The sequence below is a fragment of the Channa argus genome, chromosome 19, assembly GCF_033026475.1.
Source record: "Channa argus isolate prfri chromosome 19, Channa argus male v1.0, whole genome shotgun sequence".
Taxonomy (NCBI): domain Eukaryota; kingdom Metazoa; phylum Chordata; class Actinopteri; order Anabantiformes; family Channidae; genus Channa; species Channa argus.
The window spans coordinates 19145103-19169538 of record NC_090215.1 but is presented as its reverse complement, the minus strand read 5'-3'; the positions used below and the strand labels follow the sequence as shown (position 1 = coordinate 19169538).

Here is a 24436-nt window from a genome sequence, read left to right as displayed (position 1 = left end):
AAAAAATCATGTTCAAAATGAGCATTTTGATGATTCTACAGATTATTTCAGACCATTGCTAATTACATAGAACTCCCATAGCGTCCAGTACATACACACACAAACACTCATTGTCTTAAGACTTGGTCTTAATGTTTTGGCAGCTTCTTTTGCCTTGTTTCCTTTTGCCAGTGTGATTTCTTTTAAAACGCTATGTTTAAAACCTTTTAAGGATTTTCCACTTACTATGTGCGAGGTGATTTGAGTAGAATGAGTTTCTTGTTTAAGGTTTTGATAAAGCAGAGTCGAAAATATTAAAGTAAAAAAAAAACTTAACAAGTTGTTAGGAGACAAACCTTTTCGGATACAAGTTGAATTTCTTTTATTAAATTTCAACAACACCTCTACAATTCTTGCTGAGATAATCACATTATATTATCCCCTTATCTCTTAAATCATATTTTCTGTTCAGTTGTACAGTTTTTATAGAGTAGTGAACGTCTATGTCAATTCACATTTCTGTACAATAATGCAACATTTTGTCCAAAGTAAAAAACAAAGAAAGGAAACATACAACAGCTACTTCCAAGTTGTATATCAACAGTGTATAATGCAGTTTTTGAAGCACAGACACTTCTGCTAAGACCTGAAAAAGCTGCTTTAAAAAACTCTATCACACTGAAAAATCATTTTGGTTTGCATTAACAGGGGCTGTGTACATTAATAAAGCCTCTATTACATGTCAAACACTTGCAGGTGAAACATAAATGATAAATAAAATCATAGTATGTCATAACTAGGCTCCTACAAACTACATTATCTATTACACAATGCAAAGGTTGTAAAGAGTGACCCATCATTTCTTTCTTTACACACTCGTTACGCTAATTATTCCTTCCAGTGAGAACTGTTAACACAAAAGTTACTCCAATCTTTCGGCTTTTGGTTAGGTAGTGGCTAAAAATGGAATCATATACACAGGAGGTGAATGTGGGCAACCTCGATAACAAGCTTCCAATGCTGTGAAAACACTGAGTTACAGAGGGACACATCATCACATTAGGTGATATACATGAGAAATTACTGCTGAAAAACGGAGCTGAGGGAAATTAAGACCGAAGAAAATTGTAAATGTGCCACATACACAGGATCAGTGCGTCTCTGATGAAGATCTGGTGAATTTGTTTTGCGACACACGACAGAACACAAGTTGGTCTTTTAATGTCACTGCGTTGTCTTGATGTGACTTACTGTGTTCAAATATCTTAGCAACTAACTTTGGAAGTACAGTATTTTTTTTACTGATATGACAAAACTAAGAAAATAAAACCTCCGTTGTAATAAAAGAAACATCCTTCACTGGCGGATGACCAAATGTCTGTTACTTTACAGGAATAAACGGCTGAATTGGGATCCCCGACTTGGCTGTAGCTGCTATGTTAAACAGTGTTAAACAGTGAGTATGTTCCACCAGTGTGACCTCTGACCCTCCAGTACCCTCACTGTTGAGAGGGGTGGTTTTCAGGGGTGTCCACCGTCCTAATGATGACGATCTGCTCCAAGCTCTGGGCAGGAGAGGGCGGTGGCCGCAGCTGCTCCACCAGAGCGTGGAGGGTGTCTGAGTTGATTGTTTGCTCTTGGTCAGTGTCGAAGGTCACCTGCTCGGGGGTGGTGATGGTGGGGTCAGTAGGCTCCGTCTTGAAGTCCTCGATTATGTCGCCGGCTGTGGTAGTGGTACTGTTAATGGTTGTGACATCAGCAGTGATGACGTCTGCGGACGGCACGGTGGCTTTGGGGTTGGGGGTGGCCGGTTCCGGGTTGGCTGGCTCGCCTTCAGGGATGGAGCCCAAACCTTTGTTTTCCTGGGAGAGTTTGCTCTGGACGAAGGCCACAGGATGACTGGAGGCCAGGAGGACAACTGCTCACACACACAAACAGAGTCAGCAAAAGAGAGACAAAACTGAACCTTAAGTGCTGACTCTGTGAACGAGTCCACGTTGGCCTCACTCCCTGCTTACAGCCCTCAGTTTTGGGACCCTTACTGGGACATTAGAACAGGATGGGTCAGGATTTTTCAAGTTGGTCTTACTACAATATCGAAGTGGTTTTGTGTACATGTCAGTAGTTTCTTGGCTGCTCTAATGGATTTCGACTGCACTGTAGGAAATTCGGCCAGAATGCACATGAATATGAAACTAAAGTCCCACGTTTCTAAATCAATTCGGTATATTTCAAAGCTTCAACATGTTTACGAGATTTTCCCAGTTGTGTTTCCCTGGTAGTAGCTTCTGCACAAGCTACAGCAGATCTATACCCTTTTCTTCTTGGGACCTGGCTCTTTGCTTCACAAGTTGTGAACAGACTGAACTTTAAAGCAAATTAGCAGATTCAACAGCTGAAGTATTTTCGCAGTTTGAGAAATCAAAACAAACCAAAAATTCTGTTGAAATGTTTTGATGTCCATTGTCTCCCTAAAGGACACTTTGGCATTCGCATTACAGATGCACAGAAAAACATATAGACATATACGATTCACTTGCTTGCAGGAAGGAGGAGAACATGTAGCATCTCTATCCAGCATAATACCATCACTCACATTTCCACATAGTGTGTGTGTCAGAGTTTTGTAATCAACATAAAACATTTTTTCTCACGGCCTTCAAGCTCACCAGCTCTGGCTCTTTCCTTGTGTTGCCGCACTTCATCAGCGTGAGCCTTCTCCTGGTGTTTGATCATGTTCTTCACACTGGCAAATCTGTTTCCACACAGCAGGCACTGCACACCATTGTTCCCCTCTGAACACACACAGGCAGCACAGCGGGAGAAAGATTACATCATCAACCCTGGTGTTTACTCTTTTAATTCTCTCCATGGAATCAGAAGTTGCTCTCAGAGCCTGTAGCTCGGTGGACACTGTGAATTCTATTGCTGTTGTACAATATGTTTACTCATGTGTTAGCTTAAACAATTCGACATTAACAGGAAACAAGTGAGAGTAATGTGGAGCCGAAGGGAAAAAAAACAATATTAAATCATTCTGGTTTCATTACGTGTTCTGTGGCTAAAGTCTAATCTGAGATCAGGAAACTCACCTGGGTGAAGTCGCCGCATGTGTTTCTTCAATTCGGACGAGGTCACAAAGCTTGCGTCGCATTTTGGTTGCGAACATTTGTACGGGGTCTCCCCTGAAACACAATCAGAACAGCTGCGTTGAGCCAAAAGGTGACGAGTTTGGCCCGTTACAATTCTTGCTCAGTCGAAAACGTTCGGAAGAAAATCAGAAGTGCTTGTTCCCTCGTTCAGACTTCAGTGGGTGAAACCCGCCTCACCTGTGTGTTTTCTTGCGTGAGCGATGAGAGAGGAGGAAACAGAGAAGGACATGCCACACAGATCACACTGATAAGGTTTCTCTCCAGTGTGCCGTCTCTTGTGGTACGTCAGTGTGCTGGACTGGGCAAAGGCCTGCCCACAGATGTCACAGACATACGGTTTCTCCCCACTGTGCAGCCTGTAGGCAAAGAAAATGACTTTTCAAGACTTGTCCATGACCTCAGTTAACTTCTGATGGGAAGTTAACACTATTTTCTGTTATTTTATGAACCAAACAACAGTGGATAATTACTGACTAAATAAGCAAACTATGATAGCTTAGTCTTTGCCCAACAGTTTAAATCTGGCTCCGTCTGTCTTTTTTTAACGTTCCCAAACGGACAATTTGTGTGCACGCTATTAACAGGCACAGCACTTGTACCTGATGTGTATTTTGTAGTTGGACGAGGTAGCAAACTTGAAACCGCAGCGCTCGCAGGTGTAAGGCTTCTCCTCTCCGTGGTGCATTCGGCGGTGAGCCACAAGCTGACACTTCTGAGCAAAACACTTGTCGCAGTCCGAGCAGCTAAACGGCTTCTCTCCTGCAACAAACGCCGCAGAGAACCGCACTCGTTAGTCAACATGTTTGAGCTGGTGCTGAAAACCATTTAACAACTAGAAACCCAAAACCTTTAAACTAACTTCAAGTGGATCTTTTGGGAAACACGTGTTCGGCTGCTCAGTCAGTCATTTGCTGAGCTGAATTAGGACGGATCCAGATGCAACTCATCTCATTATTCATGTCCATCAGTTAATGCTGCACCGCTGCTTGTTTTCTGCTAATCAGTCTAAGAATCCCTGTGATGTTTAAAGCTAAGGCCCTTTGTTTCAGGCTACTCACACTTCTGCTAACACGTGCTGTAGAAAACTCTGGTTTAGTCGACTTGTTCAATTGTTGACGAACACATAGCCAAATGTGCATTTTCCTCTGTCTGACATTTTCTTTGCCCTTTCCCCTAAATTTAGGAGATTTTCATCGAGGTCTGGCAAAACAAGGCCTTTCAATAAATCCCCTTTGGTTCTGTCAACTCTGATTACACCCACTGCACTGAGGAAGGATCGATCAGCTAAACGCCCTGTTAGGTGTTTATCAATACATTTTTTTCTAACTCACCTGTGTGTATGCGCAAGTGTGTTTTTAGCTGGGTGGCTTGTCTGAAGGATTTAGAGCAGAAGATGCAGACAAATGGCTTCAGCCCCTTGTGGATTTTCTCATGTCTGCGCAGGCTGCTTGCATCTTTAAACAGCTTGTTGCACTCGGTGCACGACAGCGACATCTCATCCATTTCTGACGGATCCTGTTCACCTATCTCACCCTCCTCCTCCTCCTCATCGGCCCAGAAGGAGCCGCTGTCCTCTCCCTCCTCCACGATCTTCTTTCTTGGTCGGCCCCTGCCTCTCCCTCTGCCTCGCCCCCTCCCTCGGCCTCTTCCTCTGCGTCCCTCCCCACTGCTTAGCCGTGGTTTCTTGGCCTGGAACTCATCCTCCTGTGAGGGGCTCCAGTCTGCAGAAGTGTCTCCAAAGTCTTTCACACTCGTGTCTGAATCTTCCCAAGACTGATCTTCAGTTTTGACACCACCTCTCCCTCTGCCCCTGCCTCTCCCTCTGCCTCTACCCCGCCCCCGGTAGCTCTGAATTTCGGGTGTACCATCAGCAGAGCTGCTGGGCTGCACTTGCTCCACGCTGAAACTCTTAGGCTTTCTACCCCTCTTCCTGCCCTGCCCTCGTCCAATGCTCTTTAGTGTTGTGACGGTGTTTTCTTCATCACTTTTGTCTCCCTCTTCCACATCCACAGCTTTGGCCTCATCGTCCTGCTCCTTGCTGTCCTGCCCCTCCTCCTGGCTGTCTCCTTGAATGGAGATGATTGACAGGGGACACTGGAAGCTGGGGCTGCCAGGAGAAGCAGGACTAGGGGGAGAGAAACCACTTTCTTTATCAGTCTCCGACTGGGACGTTTTGCTCGGCTCGGCCCAGTGGGGGAATTCCTCCAGATACTTTGTGGCCTCAGACATTCCCAAGAACACGGCGGCTCGACGTACAGCTGCTTGCCTGGTGCTAAAACCATGACAAAATTAAAAATTAAACACTTTTTATTAAGTTAACTGAAAAATACTCAATTTCGACCAAAAACCTGTAAAACAAACTAGGTTTACCTGCTCAGATTCATCTGTCCTGTGTAGATGAACTCCAGCAACTTCTCCAGAGCATATCGGCTGACTTTGTCAGGGTCCAAGGTTATTACATCTTGACCTTTTTCAGCCTGGGATGAGAAGTACTTGCTGAACGCAGCCAGGATGTTGCGGTGAGCTCTAAATTCCACATCTTTCACCATTATGGTTATGTCACACAAAAAATCCATCTCCCGCTGCTGATGCAAACGCTGCAAGAGCAGCTTCCCATGACTGGAGACATGAGCCATCTCTGCTGCGTGTTAATGACATTGAAATAGTCAAAATTAATACATTTGTTTATATTGACATGAATAGGCAGAACATAGGTTCTTCAAGGTGCAATAAAAGCCCAAGTCTATATCACGCAAGTACCAATGTACAACGAAATGTGGATGGCCTACGCTGATGCTGAGTCATTAAAGTAATCTGCAATACTTATTAAGTTTTATGAGTTTTTCTGCATTTCCAACACCAAAAAGTTAAACATTGAGGCTAAAGTCTACTTGACTGAAGATTTATTTAAGTGCCCAAACCATATTTAACGGTTGCTGCATGAAAAGATGCAAAACTACGGATTTAATACCGTCTTATTTTTGCCACCTCACGGTGTGTGCTGACTTTCCTACCCCGTCTGTCAAAGGCTCTCATTTTCAAGCCCCCTACTCCCTACTGAAGAAATTATCATTATAAAACATCGCACAAATATTTCGTTTGATATAAAAACAGGCCAAATAACTGGCTAAAACTGATTTTTTTTTTTCCAAAAGAGAATGAAATAGTGCATTTATTGGTGACTGTTTTCCACATATTTTAGTTTATTCCTGTAATTTTTATAGTTTTGGACAACAAAGGAGCTGTGAGCACAGAGGAATACAATTAAACAGAAATTCAATTCAAATACCTGTTAGTAGCATAGACTAATTGATGCTTCTGGTCATTTCGTGCTGACAAAAAGCAAAATAGGAACCATTACCAGGCCTCTCTTTTCCACGCAAATTATTACTTTGACAGAAATAACAGTAAAAACAATCCCAAATGACAGAAATGATGTTTAGCTAATTTTAAGTCTTTAAAACACAATCAATTAATAAAAACACTTACTTTCAGTAGTGTGTCAGTGATGCTGAGAAGTTGAGCCACAGCTTCACCTCCCGTTTAACTGTGGATTCCTCTGTTGGTCCCAGTCAGGAAAGCAGGGGACAGTGTGGGGACGTGGAAAAGAAGCAGACAGTTTATGAGACTCGACATAGATCGCAAACACCAAAATAAACATTTATCAACTTGGAATTGTCTGTATCAGCAGTCTTGACAGGTGAGATGGAGAAACAGTTTTGGAAAATAAAAGCTCCCGCCTGCTTCTTGAGTAGGCCTGTGGGTCAGGCTAATGCTAACAACAGTGTTGGAGATACGTCCAAACGGCTTCTGGTGATTGTTTGCGATATCACGCGGGTTTCTCAATACTTTTCGGGCCGTGCAAGCCGACTCGTACGCGGTTATAGTCCTTTGGTGGCTACAGAGAGAGGATAGTTCCCCGAGCGGCAGCTAACTGTTTTCGTAGTGCTAAAAAGCGCGGAAAACATTGTGCTCTTATTTCGAAGGTTCGACGGTTTCTACCGGCGGTGTCGACGTAAGTTGGCGCAAAACGCTAGAAATGCTTATTTCACCCATGAGCCGTGGAAATAGCTCGCAGATTACAATACGCGTATCAAGTAAATGCGCTATTTCCAAAGCAAAGAAAAATAAAGCAGAAAAGTACCTTCTAATATCCGTGATCTCCAGCCATTATCCCGTGACGTCGGTAGTTCTCGCGAGACTTCGCCGTTCGTCAAAGGTGTTCAGTTAGGTCAAGATGAACACCCCCGTCCGCAGACAACGGGCGGGGAGTAAGGTGTGATTACTGTCGGAGACATTTCCTTTGAATAAATCCACAGATTTAATCGCTTCAGTTGACAGCTAGACTATTTATAGGCTACAAACAAAATAACAATAAAATAAAATGCTCCCATTTACTTTCTGTATGTAGTCTTTATTAGTTTATCATAACTAATGTAGCTTTTAGGATCAACTGCAACTTTAACTCTTCTTGTGTACAACCACAAGTGGGGGCTGGTGTATAAATATACACTAATGAGGGACACTGTTATCAAACAGTGTAGTGTAATAACTTATGTCCCCACATTTGCTTGCAACTACCAGACTGTGTTATAAACCATTAATTCAATTTTAGGTATTTATGAAGGTGTTTGACACATGTTTACAAAATTACATTTAATGAAATGTAATGTTAAAAGTTGGCCTTCTCCATAGACTATGATGTTTGCAGATGACATTGTGATTTGTAGTGAGAGCAGAGAGCAGGTGGAGGAAAATCTAGAGAGGTGGAGGTCTGCTCTGGAAAACAGAGGAATGAAGCTTAGACAGTAAGACAGAATACATGTGTGTGAATGAGAGGGACCCAGGTGGAACAATGAGGTTACAGGGAGCAGAGGTGAAGAAGGTGCAGGACTTTAAGTACTTAGGGTCAACGGTTCAAAGCAACGGAGAGTGTGGAAAAGAGGTGAAGAGGCGAGTGCAGGCAGGTTGGAACGGGTGGAGAAAAGTGTCAGGTGTGTTGTGTGATTAAAGAGTATCAGCAAGAATGAAAGGAAAGATGTTCAAGACGGTGGTGAGACCAGAGATGTTGTTCGGCTTAGAGACAGTGGCACTGAAGAAAAGACAGGAGGCAGAGCTGGAGGTAGCAGAGCTTAAGATGTTGAGGTTCTCTTTGGGAGTGACGAGGATGGACAGGATCAGGAAGGAGGACATCAGAGGGACAGCTCATGTTAGATGTTTGGAGATAAAGTCAGAGAGGCCAGATTGAGGTGGTTTGGACATGTTCAGAGGAGAACTGTGAATATATCGGTAGAAGGATGCTGAGGTTGGAGCTGCCAGGCAGGAGGTCTAGAGGAAGAACAAAGAGGAGATTTATGGATGTAGTGAGAGAGGACATGAAGTTAGTTGGTGTGAGAGAAGAGGATGCAGAGGACAGAGTAGATGGAGGCACATGATTCACTGTGGAGACACTTGAAAGGAAACAGCCCAAAAGTTGGTCTAAGACAAACTTCACATTCTGGAGCACAAAACACATAAATAAATAATGTTTGATTAAATATCTAAGACTGACCTCCTGTGACTATGATCATAACTATGAAGATGCAGGTTTACGTTAGATTTACAACAGATATGTAGTCTGTTCTACTAAACATAGTTTAGTAACTTTGGTAACTAAATGTAAATGTAAATGTACATCCAAACCCTATACTCACAGGCGTCACCAGGCTTAAAATGCTAAGACGGCTTTCTGTCTTTACCTTTTCTGATCCTAAGAGCATTTTACGATAAACACGTCTCCTCTAGTCCTCAGCAATCCTCCCCCTGCAGAGGGAATTAAATCCCAGCAGGTGGAGTTTGATAGGAAGATAATTGAGCTGAATATTACATGATGTTTCTCCGCATCTTCTTTTATTTCCCTGCAGTTTCTCGGCTTATGTTAAATGCCATTGGACTTTCCCACAGGTTTCATAATTTTTTTTCTTTTTGCCTATAAAGGTATCAAAATATGACTTTGGGAGCATAGCACTTTACAAATTAGTCTTATTCTTTTGCACTAGAAACCTCCTTTTGCAGCTTAGCCTGAGAAAAGTGTCATCCAGAGAATTGGTTCAGCTCATGAAGGCCATCAGTAAAGCTTCTCCCCACACTCTCCCTCTGATGCAGAAGAAGATAAAAGCAACACAACATCCTGTGGCCTTATTTATTGCTGACAGGCAATGAAACTTTTATAATCTGAATGGACTGAAGCACTAAGCATCACAGAAACCGAATAACCAATCTTTTTTTTTCGTGTAATAAGAAATGTTGATTTAATTTCACCCACATGCATGAACACAAAAAGAGGCTAAATGACAAAATAGGCAAAACATTACTAAAAAAGAAACAAAACGCATAAAAATGCATAATGACCACAAAGAGACACAAAACATCTAAATATATAAATATACATGAAAAACTACCAGATTCTTTTATGTTGGTTTATGTTTGTTGAGGGACCTTCTTACACGTCTCTGCTCAGGAGCCTGTTGTCTCATAATCCATCCACTAAACAACTGAGGAATTCTGCCTCTCTCTCTCCAATGTGATGTTGTACACAGATGTAAGGCTGGATTTAGGAGTTTGATGTACAACATCTAATCAGTGGTCATTCATATTGATATTTATTTATTCAGCAGGATCAGCAGTAATGGGTTTGCACAGGAGGACTTATAAAGTAGCTTTCGACAAAACATTTATGAACATTTAATATTAAAAATACAAATAGAAGAACTTGAAGTAAATTGTGTCATTACATCACAGACCCTGATGCTTTTTTGGTACAGAATAACCGGCCAGCAATGTACTAATGTTTGTTCTTTTGTATCAGTATGTCCTTTAATGGGGAAGGTCTGTTGCAAATAGGCTCAGAGTAATTGATAAAAATGTGATTAAAATCATCCCCACCCTACTCTAAGGTTTATTTTTCAGCCAATTTGGCATTTATTTTATCATTATTATTATACTTTTTTGGAAAATAAGATAAACTTAAAAACATTCAAAATATTTACTGATAAATTCTGCAACAGGACAACAGAGTCTGTGTCCATCTGTCTGCAGAGATGTTGCCGCATGATCTGCAGGAATGTGAATTTATACACTAAACATTTTCATTATCTCTCACACACACACACCTGATTAACCTGTTTCCCAGCACTGCATATTTATGGTTTTAGAGTCCAAAAAAGTTTAACATACTTTGTTCTTCTTTTGGAGTACACTTACACAGAACTATGAGAAGAATGAGAACATTCACTGAATATGTACCTTAGCGTTGCACTGGTAACATTTCACAACAGGAAAAAACAACATCTCAGCAGCAGTAAAACAGTGTTTGCATTATTTGGCATGAACTTCATCAGTTACTATAGCAGGATTGTTTAAGCTCTGAGAAACTCGGAAAATGCAAATAATGAGCTGTGGCGACACTGACCACAAAATGAGAACAATAGAAGAAGTAGATGCTTGTTAAATAAACATGATGCAGATTATCAGTCTATTTTCAGGTTTGCTGTTGACTTTTAACATGTATATAGATGGAATCAGACATACTTCTCCTTGTTGAGAGCTCCAGCTGTATGGGAGTATGTTAGCATGTACATAATGTGTGCCAGTGTTTATGCATATAAATGAATGTATCTAGACATCTGATGGAGCCGTGTGAATGTGTATTTGTGTGTGTGTGTGTGTGTGTGTGTGGGGGGGGGGGGGGGGGGGGGGGGGGCTAATAAAGAGGGGAGGAGAGTGAGTGTTTGAATGTGAGATAACAAAGTGGTTTTACTGTCTCTCTAGTCATAGTCATAATCATAGTCATAATTGTACATGGAGGAGGAAGCTGCAGATATAGCTCAAGGAGGAACATTGACATGGGACAATTTCTCCATGTTTTGCTCTGTACCAGACTGAATGTGCAGATAACCCTGACGATGTATGGATAGTTTGAAAGCTCCTAGTCTGACATTTTAGGAACCTCTCCTCCAGGCACCAGCACAAGACTAAACATGTTGCAAAAGAAAAGAAAAGGGACAATAATGACTAAATGAAACACAAAACAACTAAATATAGACACACAATGTCCAACAAGTGATTCAACATAAAAACAGATACACACAAAATGGAAATAAAAATCGATGAAAAGTCACAAAAGGAAAAACAAAATGACAGCAGTTGAGACATGGCCCCACACTGACGCAAAATTACTAAAAAAAGATAGAAATCAAAGAGAGAAACAGACAATTAAATGGAGAGCAGTGACTACACAAAGTGACTCATGTCCTTTGACCTTCAATGTAATATTTTATTATTATTATTACTATATAATTTGTAATGCTTCCCATCATCTGCTAATTTAGCATATTTTGGAACAACTCGCAGGTTAACTGTTTAGTCAGTTCTATAAAGAAAGCTTCAGGGTTCAGGCGTGGTGTAGAAGGAAGCCACCAATGGTGCTACGTTGTAAAGTCAGAGACAGGACGCACGATTATGATCCAGACGTAGGGCACGTTTCCTTCCAAAATAAACGTCTTAATGAAAGTCCTTTTTAGACCCTTTTAGACGATTATTTTAGTATGTGCGTGCACTGCAGTTAATATGGTGGGAGATTTCTGTTTTTGCATATCTTAGTTAAAAGGGGCGGAATTAAAACAGACACAAATTAAGTAACAAAAAACAGTCAAATAACCAGAGGTGTAAATTAACTGGTGACTGAAGTGTTACCTCGGAAATGTACCGCCCCCCCCATCTCTTTCCTCATTTCAATGTGTTGCTACCCGTCCATCAATCTACACCAACTGTCTAAAGTAGAGAACAATCCGCCAGCAAAATGCATTTTAGTTTACGCTGCCCCTGGGGATTTTATTTTGAAAGTAAGGCCGCAGGAAGTCAGTGGTTGGCCGCTGTTCTCACTGTTCTTGTGGTTTTGCTCGCCGCTGGATCTCCGTGCCACCGCAGTCCGACGAGCAGCTTCTCTTCGCTTCAGTTCACAGGTAAGAATAATATTCAGACTTTCGCTTTTATCCACAAACCTATTAATTCCGGTGTCTGGCGGGATTTTTTTTTTTAACACGTTTTCGTTTGGTAAAGTTCGCTCGTGTGTGGCAGCGCAGGTGCGTAAATGCGCAATTAGTGATAATTGTGCGTAAAGTTTGTGCACGACTGGCGCTGCAGTGATGAGAAGCAGCGGTGGCGATGTGATGGGTGTCTGTGTATTTTTTGGCATGTGAGGGGATCCGTCCTCCGCAGGGATCCGGCTCAACATCCTGCTGTTGGGCGATGGACTGCGGCGCGCAGAGATGGGCCATGTGTCCGTGTGGGAGGCGGTGAAGTGGGAATAATCATATCCACGTAACCAGGTCCTGGCCTGGAGGCTGGTTGGGGTTTCCTGAGGAGAATCAGAGCGTGTCAGGCGTGGATAGTGGATCAGGTGCATATTACAAAGAGCTTCTTCCTTTTTCACTCCTCGTTAGATTACTGATAAATCTAACACAAACCACTTCCTCCAAATCATTCGGTCCGTCACACAACTTCACATCCCCCCTTTACTCATCAAGCCTCATGTGAGGACTGACAGTTGTAAACACCAGGTTTGCAGGTTGATGTAGAACATTTAAAGAAGGAAAACAAGCAATCAGCTGATGTAGTCAAATACATTTCCTCATACCTGAACTGTGCCTCCCTTCACCTACCGACTTGATTAACACTCAGCAGATCGGCAGCAAAACTACTGAGAAGTCAGGGCTCTTCCCAGGCTCCTGGGCCTGCATTAGGTAGGTTATGATATTTCTTGTTGGCAAGAGCTTATTTCAAAGACACAAAATGACCTCGAAGAGGGACACAAAGTTAGTACAGAGAGATAAAAAATACACGAGGTGACTGCACACACAATGATCTCAACTCCCTTCACATACACAACAAGCACCGAAAAGTGATGATCGGAAAAAGAGGCAATGAATTTCGTGTGTATTTACGACCAGAAAATGGCCACAAAGAAATGAAATATGACGTGAAAGGAAAGCATAACTGAAATAGACACAAAATAACTGGAAACACTTTACCAAGAAGAGACACGTGATGACAATGCACAGACCAAACATGAGCACAAAAAAAGAAACAGGACAGTGATAAATGAAGACAAAATAAACCCAGTGATGACTTAATTTTGATGACTAGATAAATGAGAACTAAATGATGACTTCATCTTAGTCATTTTGGCTTTCTGTCAGTCTGGGTGGGGGCCTTTTACCTCACTTGGCTCAGGGGTCTGTTGTCCTCCAGTCTGTGTGCGCTAACACCAAGCGGCAGTTCTGCCACCGTGAAGGCGGCTGTGTTGAGTTTGGCTTTGTGGAGGATGCAGTTTGTGCTGCCGATTAGCCGCGCAGTCAAGCAGTGCCAACACAAACCACAGGGAGGATTTAGTGCCGGACACACTGAACTAGTCTGTGTTAGTTTTAGCTGGGTGTATCACTTGGTAGATGTTACACGCAGTAAAATATTGTGCACTTGAGCAGGAACAGTTTGTAACCGTTTCTCCCATTTGAGAGCGGTGACAGTGTTTTGGACACTGAACTATGAGCCGAAACTCGGATTCTGCATCAGTAATTAGAGCAGCCTCAGTGTTCCCCTCAGTCTCCTGGGTACTTCTCCAACAGTGTATAGGCTTGTGTAACTGGCTCCAGTTTCAAACCATTCTCCCGTTTTTCCTGGTAGTTGTGGGAATGGCTCCAAATATTGTTGTACCTGCCTCACAGAATGTGTTGCCATAGTTACCAAATTCATCCGAAATGGCCCAGCACCTGACCAGCTAAGTTGAAATTAGCAGCTTTTCACGAGGCGCAGCCTCAGCTTGTTAGTAGCAGTGATTGGATGTATGAGAGATGAAGACGTGCACGTTTGGGTTGTTTTGTCCGTTTGTGGTCGTCCTGTGTTTCTCTGGGCCATTTATTTTTGGAAACGTGTGGTAGTTTTGCGAGTTTTCCGGGTGGCTGTGGTCATTTGGTGTCTTCATATGCGTGTTTTGAGGCTGTCTTAAGACATTTTAAATCTCTCTGTGTTTTGTTTGAGGCCTTTTGTGTATCTGTGGTCATTGTGTGTTTCTTTGTGCTCATTTTATGGCTCTTCATGCATATGATGGGTCTTTGTGTGTCTGTTTGGAGTCTGTCATTGTGTGTGTTGTACTTTTCTGAATTTGTTTCGTTTCTGAATTGTCTGGGCTATTGTAGTTTGTTTCCTACGTTTCGTTATTCTGAGCTTATTTGGTCATTTTGCAACCTTTTCCTGTATTTGTTGTTTTCCATCTCTTTAATGCCTTTGACTAACTTTCCTGAGGTGATAGCATCGGTCACAGGCATCAAGCTGTGGAGTTTCAAGATCAATTAAAACTGGAAGGGTTTTTTGTGTCAGTCTGCATCAAGCACCTTTCAGTTTTTTACTGTCCTGCTGGTGCAAGATGCTTGAGGAAACTTCTAGGCCACTTGGGGTATGAAGACATTGTTGTAATTTCACTGTTACATGAGATAGAGGAAGTCTAGGAAGGAGAGAATAGGCCTTTCTCAGACTCAGGTTGTGTGGCAGTGTGTTTCATAAAGACCTGTTCCTGCAATATTGCTGTGTGTAGTTTTGTAATGAGAGTTAAATAAAGACTGTGTGTGTGTGTGTGTGTTGGGTATAAAAAAGCAAACGCCACCCACAAAGTCAATTAGACACTCCCATCCTGTGGACTGTGTGCTGTAGAAACTCTAAATAGAAAGGAACAAAGAAGTAAGGCGCAGTGATCGAGCTGACAGGTATTTAAGTCACCTGGTTACTCTGAAAAATCCCAAGTAATCAGGGAGGATGTTAACATCCACTGTAGGTAAGTAAAGTCTAAGTGGCACAGAACAAGAAGTCAAGAGGAAAAAATCATGTTTCAAAGGCCCATTTAAACAGATGACTAATGAGCTGCACGTTTTAAGAGTCATAATCACCAGAAACAGTCACATAACAATAAATAAACACAAAATGATCCCAACCATACTGTACACAAAGGTGACTAAATAAAGACACCAAGTAACCAGAAACCAAAATACACAAAGGAGCGTTTTCAGAGCGTCCTGCAGAGGAGCCTTTTACCCGTCTGTGCTCAGGGATCCGTTTTCTTAAAACACCATCTTTGCCAACACCGAGATAAAAACGATGCAGCCTTTTTAACATCTCTCCTAAACGCACCGAAATGCCATGATAAAGGGAGAGCAAAACCTCCAACCCGATGTGAGTGTGGCTCAGGGTTACGGCGTAAACAAAAGGTTGCAGGTTTGATCTCGCCGGCAGCAGCAGCAGTGGCAGCACGTCCTGTTAAATTAACTCTGTAACACGCTGAAGGGCTTTTAGTCTCCGTCATGTCAGGATGAGAAGAGGCCTTGGTCTCATGAGCCACATTCGCCCGTTTCATTGTGTATGAGATGAATTTCTGTGACAGGATTTACACTTTGTGGTCGCTGAATAAAATTGGAGCCAGTGTGTGGCGACAGACTTCACGGTTGATTGAATCCAGCCTCTGCCGTGTCTGAATGTCCACCATCAGCTTTTGACACAGTCATTAATCAGCTGCTGTGCTTCATTGTTGCTGCAGGAGGCAACCAGGACAAGACAAACCACCCACAGCACGTCAGCTGTAATGGCAGCTCGCACGCCCTCAAAACGTCTAATGTGAACTCGGCCACTATGCTATGAAAACCTTTTACAGCACTGTGTTACATTTTATAACCGTGTGTTTAATTTTTATGGTCAGTTATCAGAAAATAACACACTGTAACGGCTTTCAGCAAGATGAACCCAGGTTTTGAATCCCTTTGCTATTCTGATCCATTTGAAAGGTTAGATTGGAGGCGTGTGGGACGCCTTGTGTCATGCCAGGTGTGGCCCCGCTAGGTGTGGCCCCGCTAAGCCCAGCCACCAAGGGCCAACTGGTGCCGGTCCCAAACCTGACGCACCAGCCTGAGGCACCAGCCTGGGGCTTGTGGCAGGAGGGGCATCCGGCATAAGAACTCAGGCCAAGCCAACGTTCAGAACACGCTGTGGCGACCCCCGAAGGGACGAGCCGGAAGCCGTTGATTTTTTGAATATATAAATGTATTTGTCTTTGTTACTGATTTAGTCATTTAAAAGTGCACAAAAGCAGCATCAACCTGAAGTAAGATGGACCCGATACTGCGCAGAATATCCTTCATATTCCGCAGTGAAACTCAAGGTCAACGAACTATTTGTGACTGTGTTACTTTTTCTCCAGTTTATTTGGGGGGGGGGATCCAGTTGTGCTCACCAAATTGCAACATTGACCCAATACAGCCAGTGATATTACAATCGATACGCTGGTTATAGACAGTATGGTAATGTTTTTCAGCTGTGCCGTTTAAACCAGCCCAACGTTTTCTAATTGTTTTTGACTGAACTTGGCCAGTAATGTGTGAGTAAGAGGAACAGAGGTTTTTGTGGTATTTCAGTGATGCATCAGCTTCCTCCTGAAGGGCCATAATATAATAGAATTGTGGTGTTTCAGAATGTTGTGGAGCTGAATGCCTGAGACGTCTCAGTAAACTGAGGTGACACAAAGCCTGTTGTGCCTCTGGTTTGGCTTGTGATTCTTGTGTTGTCACGTGTCAGGTGATTAAGATCATCTGATGGAAAATAGGAGGAGACTTATTGTCCACACAGACAGAGCGCCGGAGAGAAACGAGGCATTTGGTTAATCTGACCTCAGATCAGCCCTGACACACACACACACACACACACACACACACACACACACACACACACACACACATTTACTCCAAAAGAAACAGGAAGTGTGCTGCAAACCCACACCACATGTACTAAATGAGGTGTTACTAAAATGGACATGAGCCAGTCTGAATGTTGTCCCACTCGGTACAGTTTATTACACAGTTGACACATAAATCAGAGAAGGTCATTTCTTGGCATTTTGTGTGACAGTTGCCGCTGTTGGCTCAAAAACCTGCAATCAGTGAGCCTCCACTGCAGACAGGCTCTTCTGGTTAAAGCTTATAGATCCTGGGCCACAGGGATGACATTGTGTTCCAGGCCAAAACAGAAATTAGCATCTTCCTGGTTCCCCTGACAAAAAGCCAAGGGGATTTCCCCATTGGTATTCATGATGCTACATAATACTCTAAAAGGTGGCTGCAGGTTGATTACTCTGAGTCAGTCCAATCCACCCGAAGGTCACCTGAATGTGAGCTTTAGTTGATGAAACTCGAAGACATCTGAGCTTTAGTACAAACGTGTTAATATTGTGGCAGTACACCAAACTTCCTTCTCCTTCATTTTACATCCCAGAATGTCTTGTGTTTCTAAATCCTCGAAATAACAGCTTATTTCCATGTTTTTGATGCGGTCTCACACACACACACACACACACACACACACCACATTGTGTATATTTATGATTGGATCTGTCTGGCACATACAAAGGCACAATCAGAACAACCCGATTTGACAATGTACTGTTTGCAGTCATGTAGTAGTTCTGACAGCACAAAAAAAGGAAATTATTCAAGAGAATTGTCTCAGGAATTAGACTGAGCTCACTGTTAAAGTGCAGCGGAGACTTTTATGAAATATGTATTTAAACAAAAACTGAAGTGTGAACACAAGGAAACTATCAGGAACAACAATGAAAAAACTTTGAGTTTATTTTTTTTTTTTTACCCTGCACTTATTGACATTAAGAGATAATGAAATCAGTAGGTGGCGTAGCTGAGAAGCTCACATCTCATAAGCTCATACTGAAGAAGATCATACTGGTCTAATGACCTCTTACCTGGTTCTGAAGTTAAGTTCAGAACTTTCGGGTTCTTACTAAAGACCATGTAGGCTGCACAGCGCCGACTTTACTCCATCAATGTTCAGTTCCAGCATAGAGCAGCAACAGTTGGTAGAATCACACACTAGTTGATATTAACAGTTTGTCTTTATGATTATGTGTGTTTTTTTGTTTTTAAATGAGAAAATATGTTGCTTTTCCAAACATATGTATAGTTAATATAATGAATAATGTTTGGATCTTCAACTGCAGGTCAGGGAATAATATGTGTATTATGGACACAGCCCTCAGGCTCCAAGAAGCTGAAACGCTTTCATTGTTTCCTGATGTTGCAACATGACAGTAAACCAGGAGCTGCTGCCTGCTTCAACCCAGGTGGTATTTTAGTTTTTCATAATTAAATTTAGACTCTAAGTTGAGTCATGCAGGAGTAAAAATGATGACTGCATGAAGCAGAGCCGGTCAGTAGGTGGCAGTGTCCCACTGTGTCCTCACTGTGATCATGTCCTATAAACCTTCACATGCCATCAAGCTTCATCAAAAGACTTTGGATTTTCTTCTATCAATCTGATCTAATAGGTCGTATTTTAAAGGCTCCATGAGTCATTGTGACAATAAATCACTTTGTTCTCCGTGTTTGTGTTTTTCTGTGAATCCGTGTTGCATTGGCCTTCTGCCATCCCACTGCAGCGGCTCAGCACCAGTGGGGCATAGAGATAAACACGTGTTTGTTCAGGACATAAATCACTAAACAGCTGTGAAGAAGGGGGGGAAGGAAATGTGACACATGGACTGAAAAAAAGGAAACAACCACTGTAAAATTACATGGCGTTTTCCTACATTTAAATATAATCCAGCGTAATTATGTTCCACCTAATGCTGCATAAAAGGAAAGGAGAGGAAAAGAGCTGCTTTCTACACAAAGCAACCGGACAAGCTGAGCGTCTCTCCTGGCGTGTGGGCTAAGATTAGTCATTAAGACGTCAGATGAGACTAATGGTGGAGCTGGTGGCTTTGTAATGAACAGCCTTAAACGGACGAGCTGTAAATGAAATGGCAGTGTGCTGTAGAGGAGTCAAATGTGAGTCTCATTTCGTGCCATGTTCTGCTAGGTTTGTTGTATATGATTCACTTTATTTATTTTGTTAAAACAGGACATAGTTTGAAAAACGGGGACATTTCATTGCGAATCATGATAAGGCCTGTTGGTGCCTGTAATTTTACAGTTGGTGACCTTCAGTTTATGGGCACTGTGGGTGTTCGAGTTCCCAGGACACTATGATTGGACATGATGGCAGGAAGGGGACAATGAGAATGGATGGATTATCTGGGATCGTTAATGCTGTCTGCCTCTGAAGAATATATCACTTTTTTTTGTGCTCTGCGCCTAATGGATTCGTTTTAAATGCAATCTTGCTTTTTGATATGAATGTTATGTCAGTGGGATATGAGTCCACCTGTTGATGTACAGCTCACCTGCACTTGGGTGAAACACTGAGGGTTTGCACGGTGAGGTACAGAGAGATTCCACGAAACATCTGTCTGTCCTACTTGTCCTTCCTCATGGCCTCACAGAGCTCAGCTGTGGAATCAGTCCCAGATCTACAACTTTGTGACTGAGTAACACAAGGATCTGTGCTTGCGCAGAGTAAAAGGCAGTGTGCCGATGATCTTTGAACTAAACTTAGGAGGATTTGAATTTGCCCCACGTTTCATTTTTCTGTTGCTTCGTTAGGAATCACTTTTTTTACTAACAAACACATTTTGATAAATCAATGGCACAAACGTGTAAGTTGGTTGTTTTTTTTTTATGAAAGTTCAATTTGCCAGTTACAGTCAAAGGAGTTTATTTAGTTTCCATGTATTAGTACATGAAACTTCTTTTCGAGAAACAAAAGCAAAGTATCCAAAAAGATGTAAAATGGTAGCAAAGATGCAAAAGTGAATAAAAAGACATAAGCCCATTCCTAACCCTGACTGCAGAGATATCAGCTAAGAGCTATTTTTCTCCTTTTTGTTTTTCCTTTTAATTTCCTGCTTTTGTAGGTTGATAGTAGTACAAACATTATTACACATTCTTTCCTCTTTGGCTAGTTGTGTGTGTGTGTGTGTGTGTGTGTGTGTGTGTGTGTGTGTGTGTGTGTGTGTGAATGCTTTGCTCTTCCTCTAGAATGTCAACAGTAAGTCTTGTCGGCCTTCTCGTCGTCTCTCGAGCGGAGAAACACACACACACACACACACTGAATTCATACTGGTTCTGCCTGGTTCCCTAAACAACGTTCATTTGCAGCGTGTGTCATGACCTTGATACTGATCTGGGGATTTCTTCTCGCACTCGGGCTCCCTCAGAGGAGTTTGTTGTCTAAGCTTACACAGACATGACTTCTGTGACTGACACCGACTTTTGTGAGTTCTGTTGGCGACCTTATGAAAAAACACTTTAATAGGTCTTTAATATACAACAACAAACAAAAAAGCAAAACATTTTCTTGTTTCAGTTTATGATCTTTTGCATTTTCTGCCCTCTTATTGGACTAAGGACATATACACATGCATATATAATAATAGTTCTGTTATGATAGCAAAAAAGAAACAACATTAATGTTAACAATATCAATAATTAATAATATTAATTTTGATGGTGATAATGGTGACAATGATAATAATATCAAGCAATAAATTGATAACAGCAATAGCAATAATGCAAAGGATACAAAATGCAAGCACAAGCCAGTGTCTTCTTGTGCCAGTCGCCAAGCGCTGGATAAATGCAGAGCATGTCAGGAAGGGCATCCGACATAAAACACGTGCCAACTAAAGATGGGAATCATGACTTTAAAACCGAAAACTACTCCCATACCGGATCGGTCGGGGCCCGGGTTAAAATCCACCGCCACCGGTGCTGTTGACCTACAGGGTGCCGGTTGAAATTGGAATACTGTTGGTCGAAGAAGAAGAGGAGGAAGGTGTTCATAGGCAGAGAGAGAAGAGGAAAGCTAAGAATGTAGGACTGACAGTAGGGACTTTGAATGTTGGGACTCTGACAGGACGATAGAGAGGTGGTGACATGATGCAGAGAAGGAAGGTGGACATACTGTGTGTCCAGGAGACCAGGTGGAAAGGAAGCAGGCTAGAAGCTTAGGAGCAGGGTTCAAGTTGTTCTACCATGGGTCAGATAGGAAGAGAAATGGAGTAGGAGTTATCCTGAAAGAGGAGTTTGTGAGGAATGTTCTAGAGGTGAAAAGAGAATCAGACAGGTTGATGAGTCTGAAGCTGGAAGTTGAAGGGGTGATGTTAAATGTTGTTAGTGGTTATGAACCACAGGTAGGATGTGAGTTAGACGAGAAGGAGAAATTCTGGAGTGAGTTAGATGAAGTGATGCAGAGCATCTCCAGAGGTGAGAGAGTGGTGATTGGTGCAGATTTCAATGGACATGTAGGTGAAGGGAACAGAGAAGGGAACAGAGAAGTAGACTTTGCAAAGAGGATGGAAATGGCTGTAGTGAACACTTTCTTTTAGAAGAGGCAGGAACATAAGGTGACGTACAAGAGCGGAGGGAGAAGCACTCAGGTAGACGACATCTTGTGTAGACGTTGTAATCTGAAAGAGATCAGTGACTGTAAAGCATTGGTAGGGGAGAGTGTAGCCAGACAACACAGGATGGTGGTCTGTAGAATGATGCTGGTGGTGAGGAAGATGAAGAGGACTAAGGCAGAGCAGAGGACGAAGTGGTGGAAGTTGAAAAAAGAATAATGTTGTGTTGTTTTCAGGGAGTGTGATGAAGATGGATGGAGTATGTTGAAGAGCTGAGGAAAATGAAAGAGAGAAGAGTAGAAGAGGTGACTGGTGTGGAGCAGGAAGTAGCAAAGATTAGTAAGAGTGAAGTGAGGAGGACGTTGAAGAGGATGAAGAGTGGAAAGGCAGTTGGTCCTGATGACAAACCTGTGGAGGTCTGGAAGTGTCTAGGAGAGGTGGCAGTAGAGTTTCTGACTAGTTTGTTTAACAAGATCTTGGAGAGTGAGAGGATGCTGAGGACTGGAGGAGACGTCTACTGGTACCAATTTTTAAGAACAAGGGAGATGAACAGAGCTGTGGCAACTACAGAGGAATAAAGCTGATGAGCTAAACAATGAAGTTGTGGGAAAGAGTAGTGGAAGCTCGGCTAAGGGCAGAGGTGAACATTTGTGAGCAGCAATATGGTTTCATGCCTAGAAAGAGAACAACAGATGCAGTATTTGCTTTGAGGATGCTGATGGAGAAGTACAGAGAAGGTCAGAGGGAGTTGCATTGTGTCTTTGTAGATTTAGAGAACGCGTATGACAGGGTGCAGAGAGAGGAGCTGTGGTATTGTATGAGGACGTCTGCAGCGGCAGAGAAGTATGTTAGAGTGGTGCAGGACATGTATGAGAGCTGTAAGACAGTGGTGAGGTGCTGTAGGTGTCACAGAGGAGTTCAAGGTGGAGGTGGGTCTGCATCAAGGATCAGCTCTGAGCCCCTTCTTGTTTGCTCTGGTGATGGACAGGCTGACAGATGAGGTTAGACAGGAATCTCCATGGACTATGATGTTTGCAGATGACATTGTGATCTGTAGTGAGAGCAGGGAGCAGGTGGAGGAAAATCTAGAGAGGTGGAGGTCTGCTCTGGAAAACAGAGGAATGAAGCTTAGTTCATTGACTTTTCAAAGTCAGCTATTTTTTAAACATAGGCAGATGCAGCTAGCTTAGCTTTAGCTCTGATAATGTTATGGATTCTTTCACCAGAGCAACATAAATTATGCTCACATGTTCTTTCAGAAGTTCAGGTATTTAGAATTAACAGCACGTTTCCAACATCCTGTCCAAGTCATCATACAGCTGCAGGGCCAACTCTCTGTCTGCAGCCATTTGTACCGCTCCCAGAGCTCAGGGCCGTTTCCTGACGTATCCTCAGTGCGATGTCACTTTCAGTCACAAGCTGTCCAACAACTATTGTGGTTACTTTCTCTAACCAGAAAACTGGTTCAAGAACTGGTTACCCCTTTCATGCAGATAGTTGCCTCAAACAAGGAGCGACCCCTTCCCCGTGATTGGCTGCTTTTTCACCTCAGGAAGTTTCTCTGGCCAATAGCGTCTCGTCCCCTCCCTCCCCTGAGCATTTCCCTCATCTGTCTGTGTCACTGCTGCACTCCGCTCTCAACTTCCCCAACTGTCTCTCAGTGCTCCAGTCGGTGTGGGTGTGTGTCTGTGTGTGTCCATGGACTGTGTGTGTGTGAGTGAGGAGATTTAAAGAGGAGAAAAGACGCTGCACATGAGGACAGCACTGGGATTGTTTGGACAAAACATCGTGATGATGATGATGATGATAATGAAGGGCTTCCCTCAGCCTTCGCAGGCTCAGGTCAGTGGAATCCTGATACTATGGGTCTGCTGCCTGACATGCTTGTGTGTGTGTGTGTGTGTGTGTGTGTGTCTGTTTGTGTGTACAGTGTTGGTGGGACTGTTGGGGGTTTGACTGAAAAGTGCGTGTGTGTTTGTATAGAAGTATCTGACTGAAGATCTGGGTTGTGAGCCCAGTTTAGTTTTTATTGATTTGGACATCAAAGCACCTGTAGGAGTCCAGCTCCTCCATTACGTCTTCACTTCTTATTGAGAGATGATCAACTATTAAATTCCCCCAAACTATTCACTGCTGCTCAGACATACAAACTGCACCTTGACTGGTTGGCAGAGTACGATCACCGGTTTTGTCTTCTGAGAGGTTGATTGTGTTTTACGTGACTTGTTCTGGTTCAGGTGTTGCCTAGATATTTGGTCTTGGTTACTGATGCGTTCATTAATCTCAGCCTTTGTTAGGTTTAGTGATGAAGTGAAACATCAGATTTATGAATCTGTGAATCATCAATACAGTATTTTCATTTCATTATTATTATTTTTGTTGTTGTTGTTGTTGTTGTTTGTTATGGTGGAGCAGTACTAGTTTACCTGCCGGGGGTTAAAATTCATCTATTCTAACATTCTAAATATTGATTTACAGTAAATAAGCTGATTGCTGGGATTGTCCTTAATTACTGCCAAACTTAGAAGATGTGGAAACATAGCAGTAGGTTTGAGAAACTCAGAAAATGTGCAACTTAAAAGAGGAAGAGGAAGGGGATTTTTTTATATTTGTGTCTAAATAATTGTGACCTTGTTAGTTCTGTGTGTGTGTGTGAGAGGACTCAATAGCTTGCCACCTGGTTGGTGAGTGATGCAGTGGGAGGGGGGGATGCTCCACACCAATTAACGTGAGTGCTCACTGAAATGGGAATGATGTTCAACACACACACACACACACACACACACACACACACACACACACACACACACACACATATACACAGACAGACTGCTGCCTGCATTAATCATCTTAAAAGATTTTTCTGTAGTTTCCAAGGTTAATAACAAAGCCTTCAGCTCAGTATTCTTTTATGATTGGAGTCACGTAGATTGAAGTC

At 42.6% G+C, this 24436-nt stretch overlaps 2 protein-coding genes across 7 annotated transcripts in view; one reads left to right on the top strand and one right to left on the bottom strand.

Moving 5' to 3' along the window:
- Positions 1 to 336: 336 nt before the first annotated feature.
- mynn (myoneurin) lies at positions 337 to 7344 on the bottom strand. 4 transcript variants are annotated; one of them, XM_067486611.1, is made up of 10 exons: positions 7276 to 7340; positions 6621 to 6690; positions 6421 to 6463; positions 5502 to 5772; positions 4463 to 5403; positions 3731 to 3890; positions 3309 to 3487; positions 3072 to 3164; positions 2649 to 2774; positions 337 to 1897 (listed from the first exon to the last, which is right to left on the bottom strand). In XM_067486611.1, exons 3-10 carry the CDS (start codon positions 6431 to 6433, stop codon positions 1479 to 1481), a joined length of 2202 nt encoding a protein of 733 aa, XP_067342712.1. In that variant the 5' UTR covers positions 6434 to 6463; positions 6621 to 6690; positions 7276 to 7340; the 3' UTR covers positions 337 to 1478. The 4 variants fall into 4 exon arrangements, with proteins under 4 accessions (XP_067342712.1, XP_067342713.1, XP_067342714.1 ...); XM_067486612.1 differs by having other exon boundaries at positions 5502 to 5769; XM_067486613.1 differs by lacking the exon at positions 6421 to 6463 and having other exon boundaries at positions 7276 to 7344.
- Positions 7345 to 12030: 4686 nt separating this feature from the next.
- The window catches only part of pld1b (phospholipase D1b), a 35759-nt gene continuing 23353 nt past the window's right edge, over positions 12031 to 24436 (top strand). Inside the window, exon 1 of one of the 3 annotated variants that reach the window (XM_067486269.1) lies at positions 12031 to 12133. The gene's annotated coding sequence lies outside the window, so the exon portion shown is untranslated. Of the gene's footprint in view, positions 12134 to 12548; positions 12571 to 23122; positions 23341 to 24436 lie in introns of those variants that run through there. The other 2 variants (XM_067486270.1, XM_067486268.1) reach the window with 2 other exon arrangements.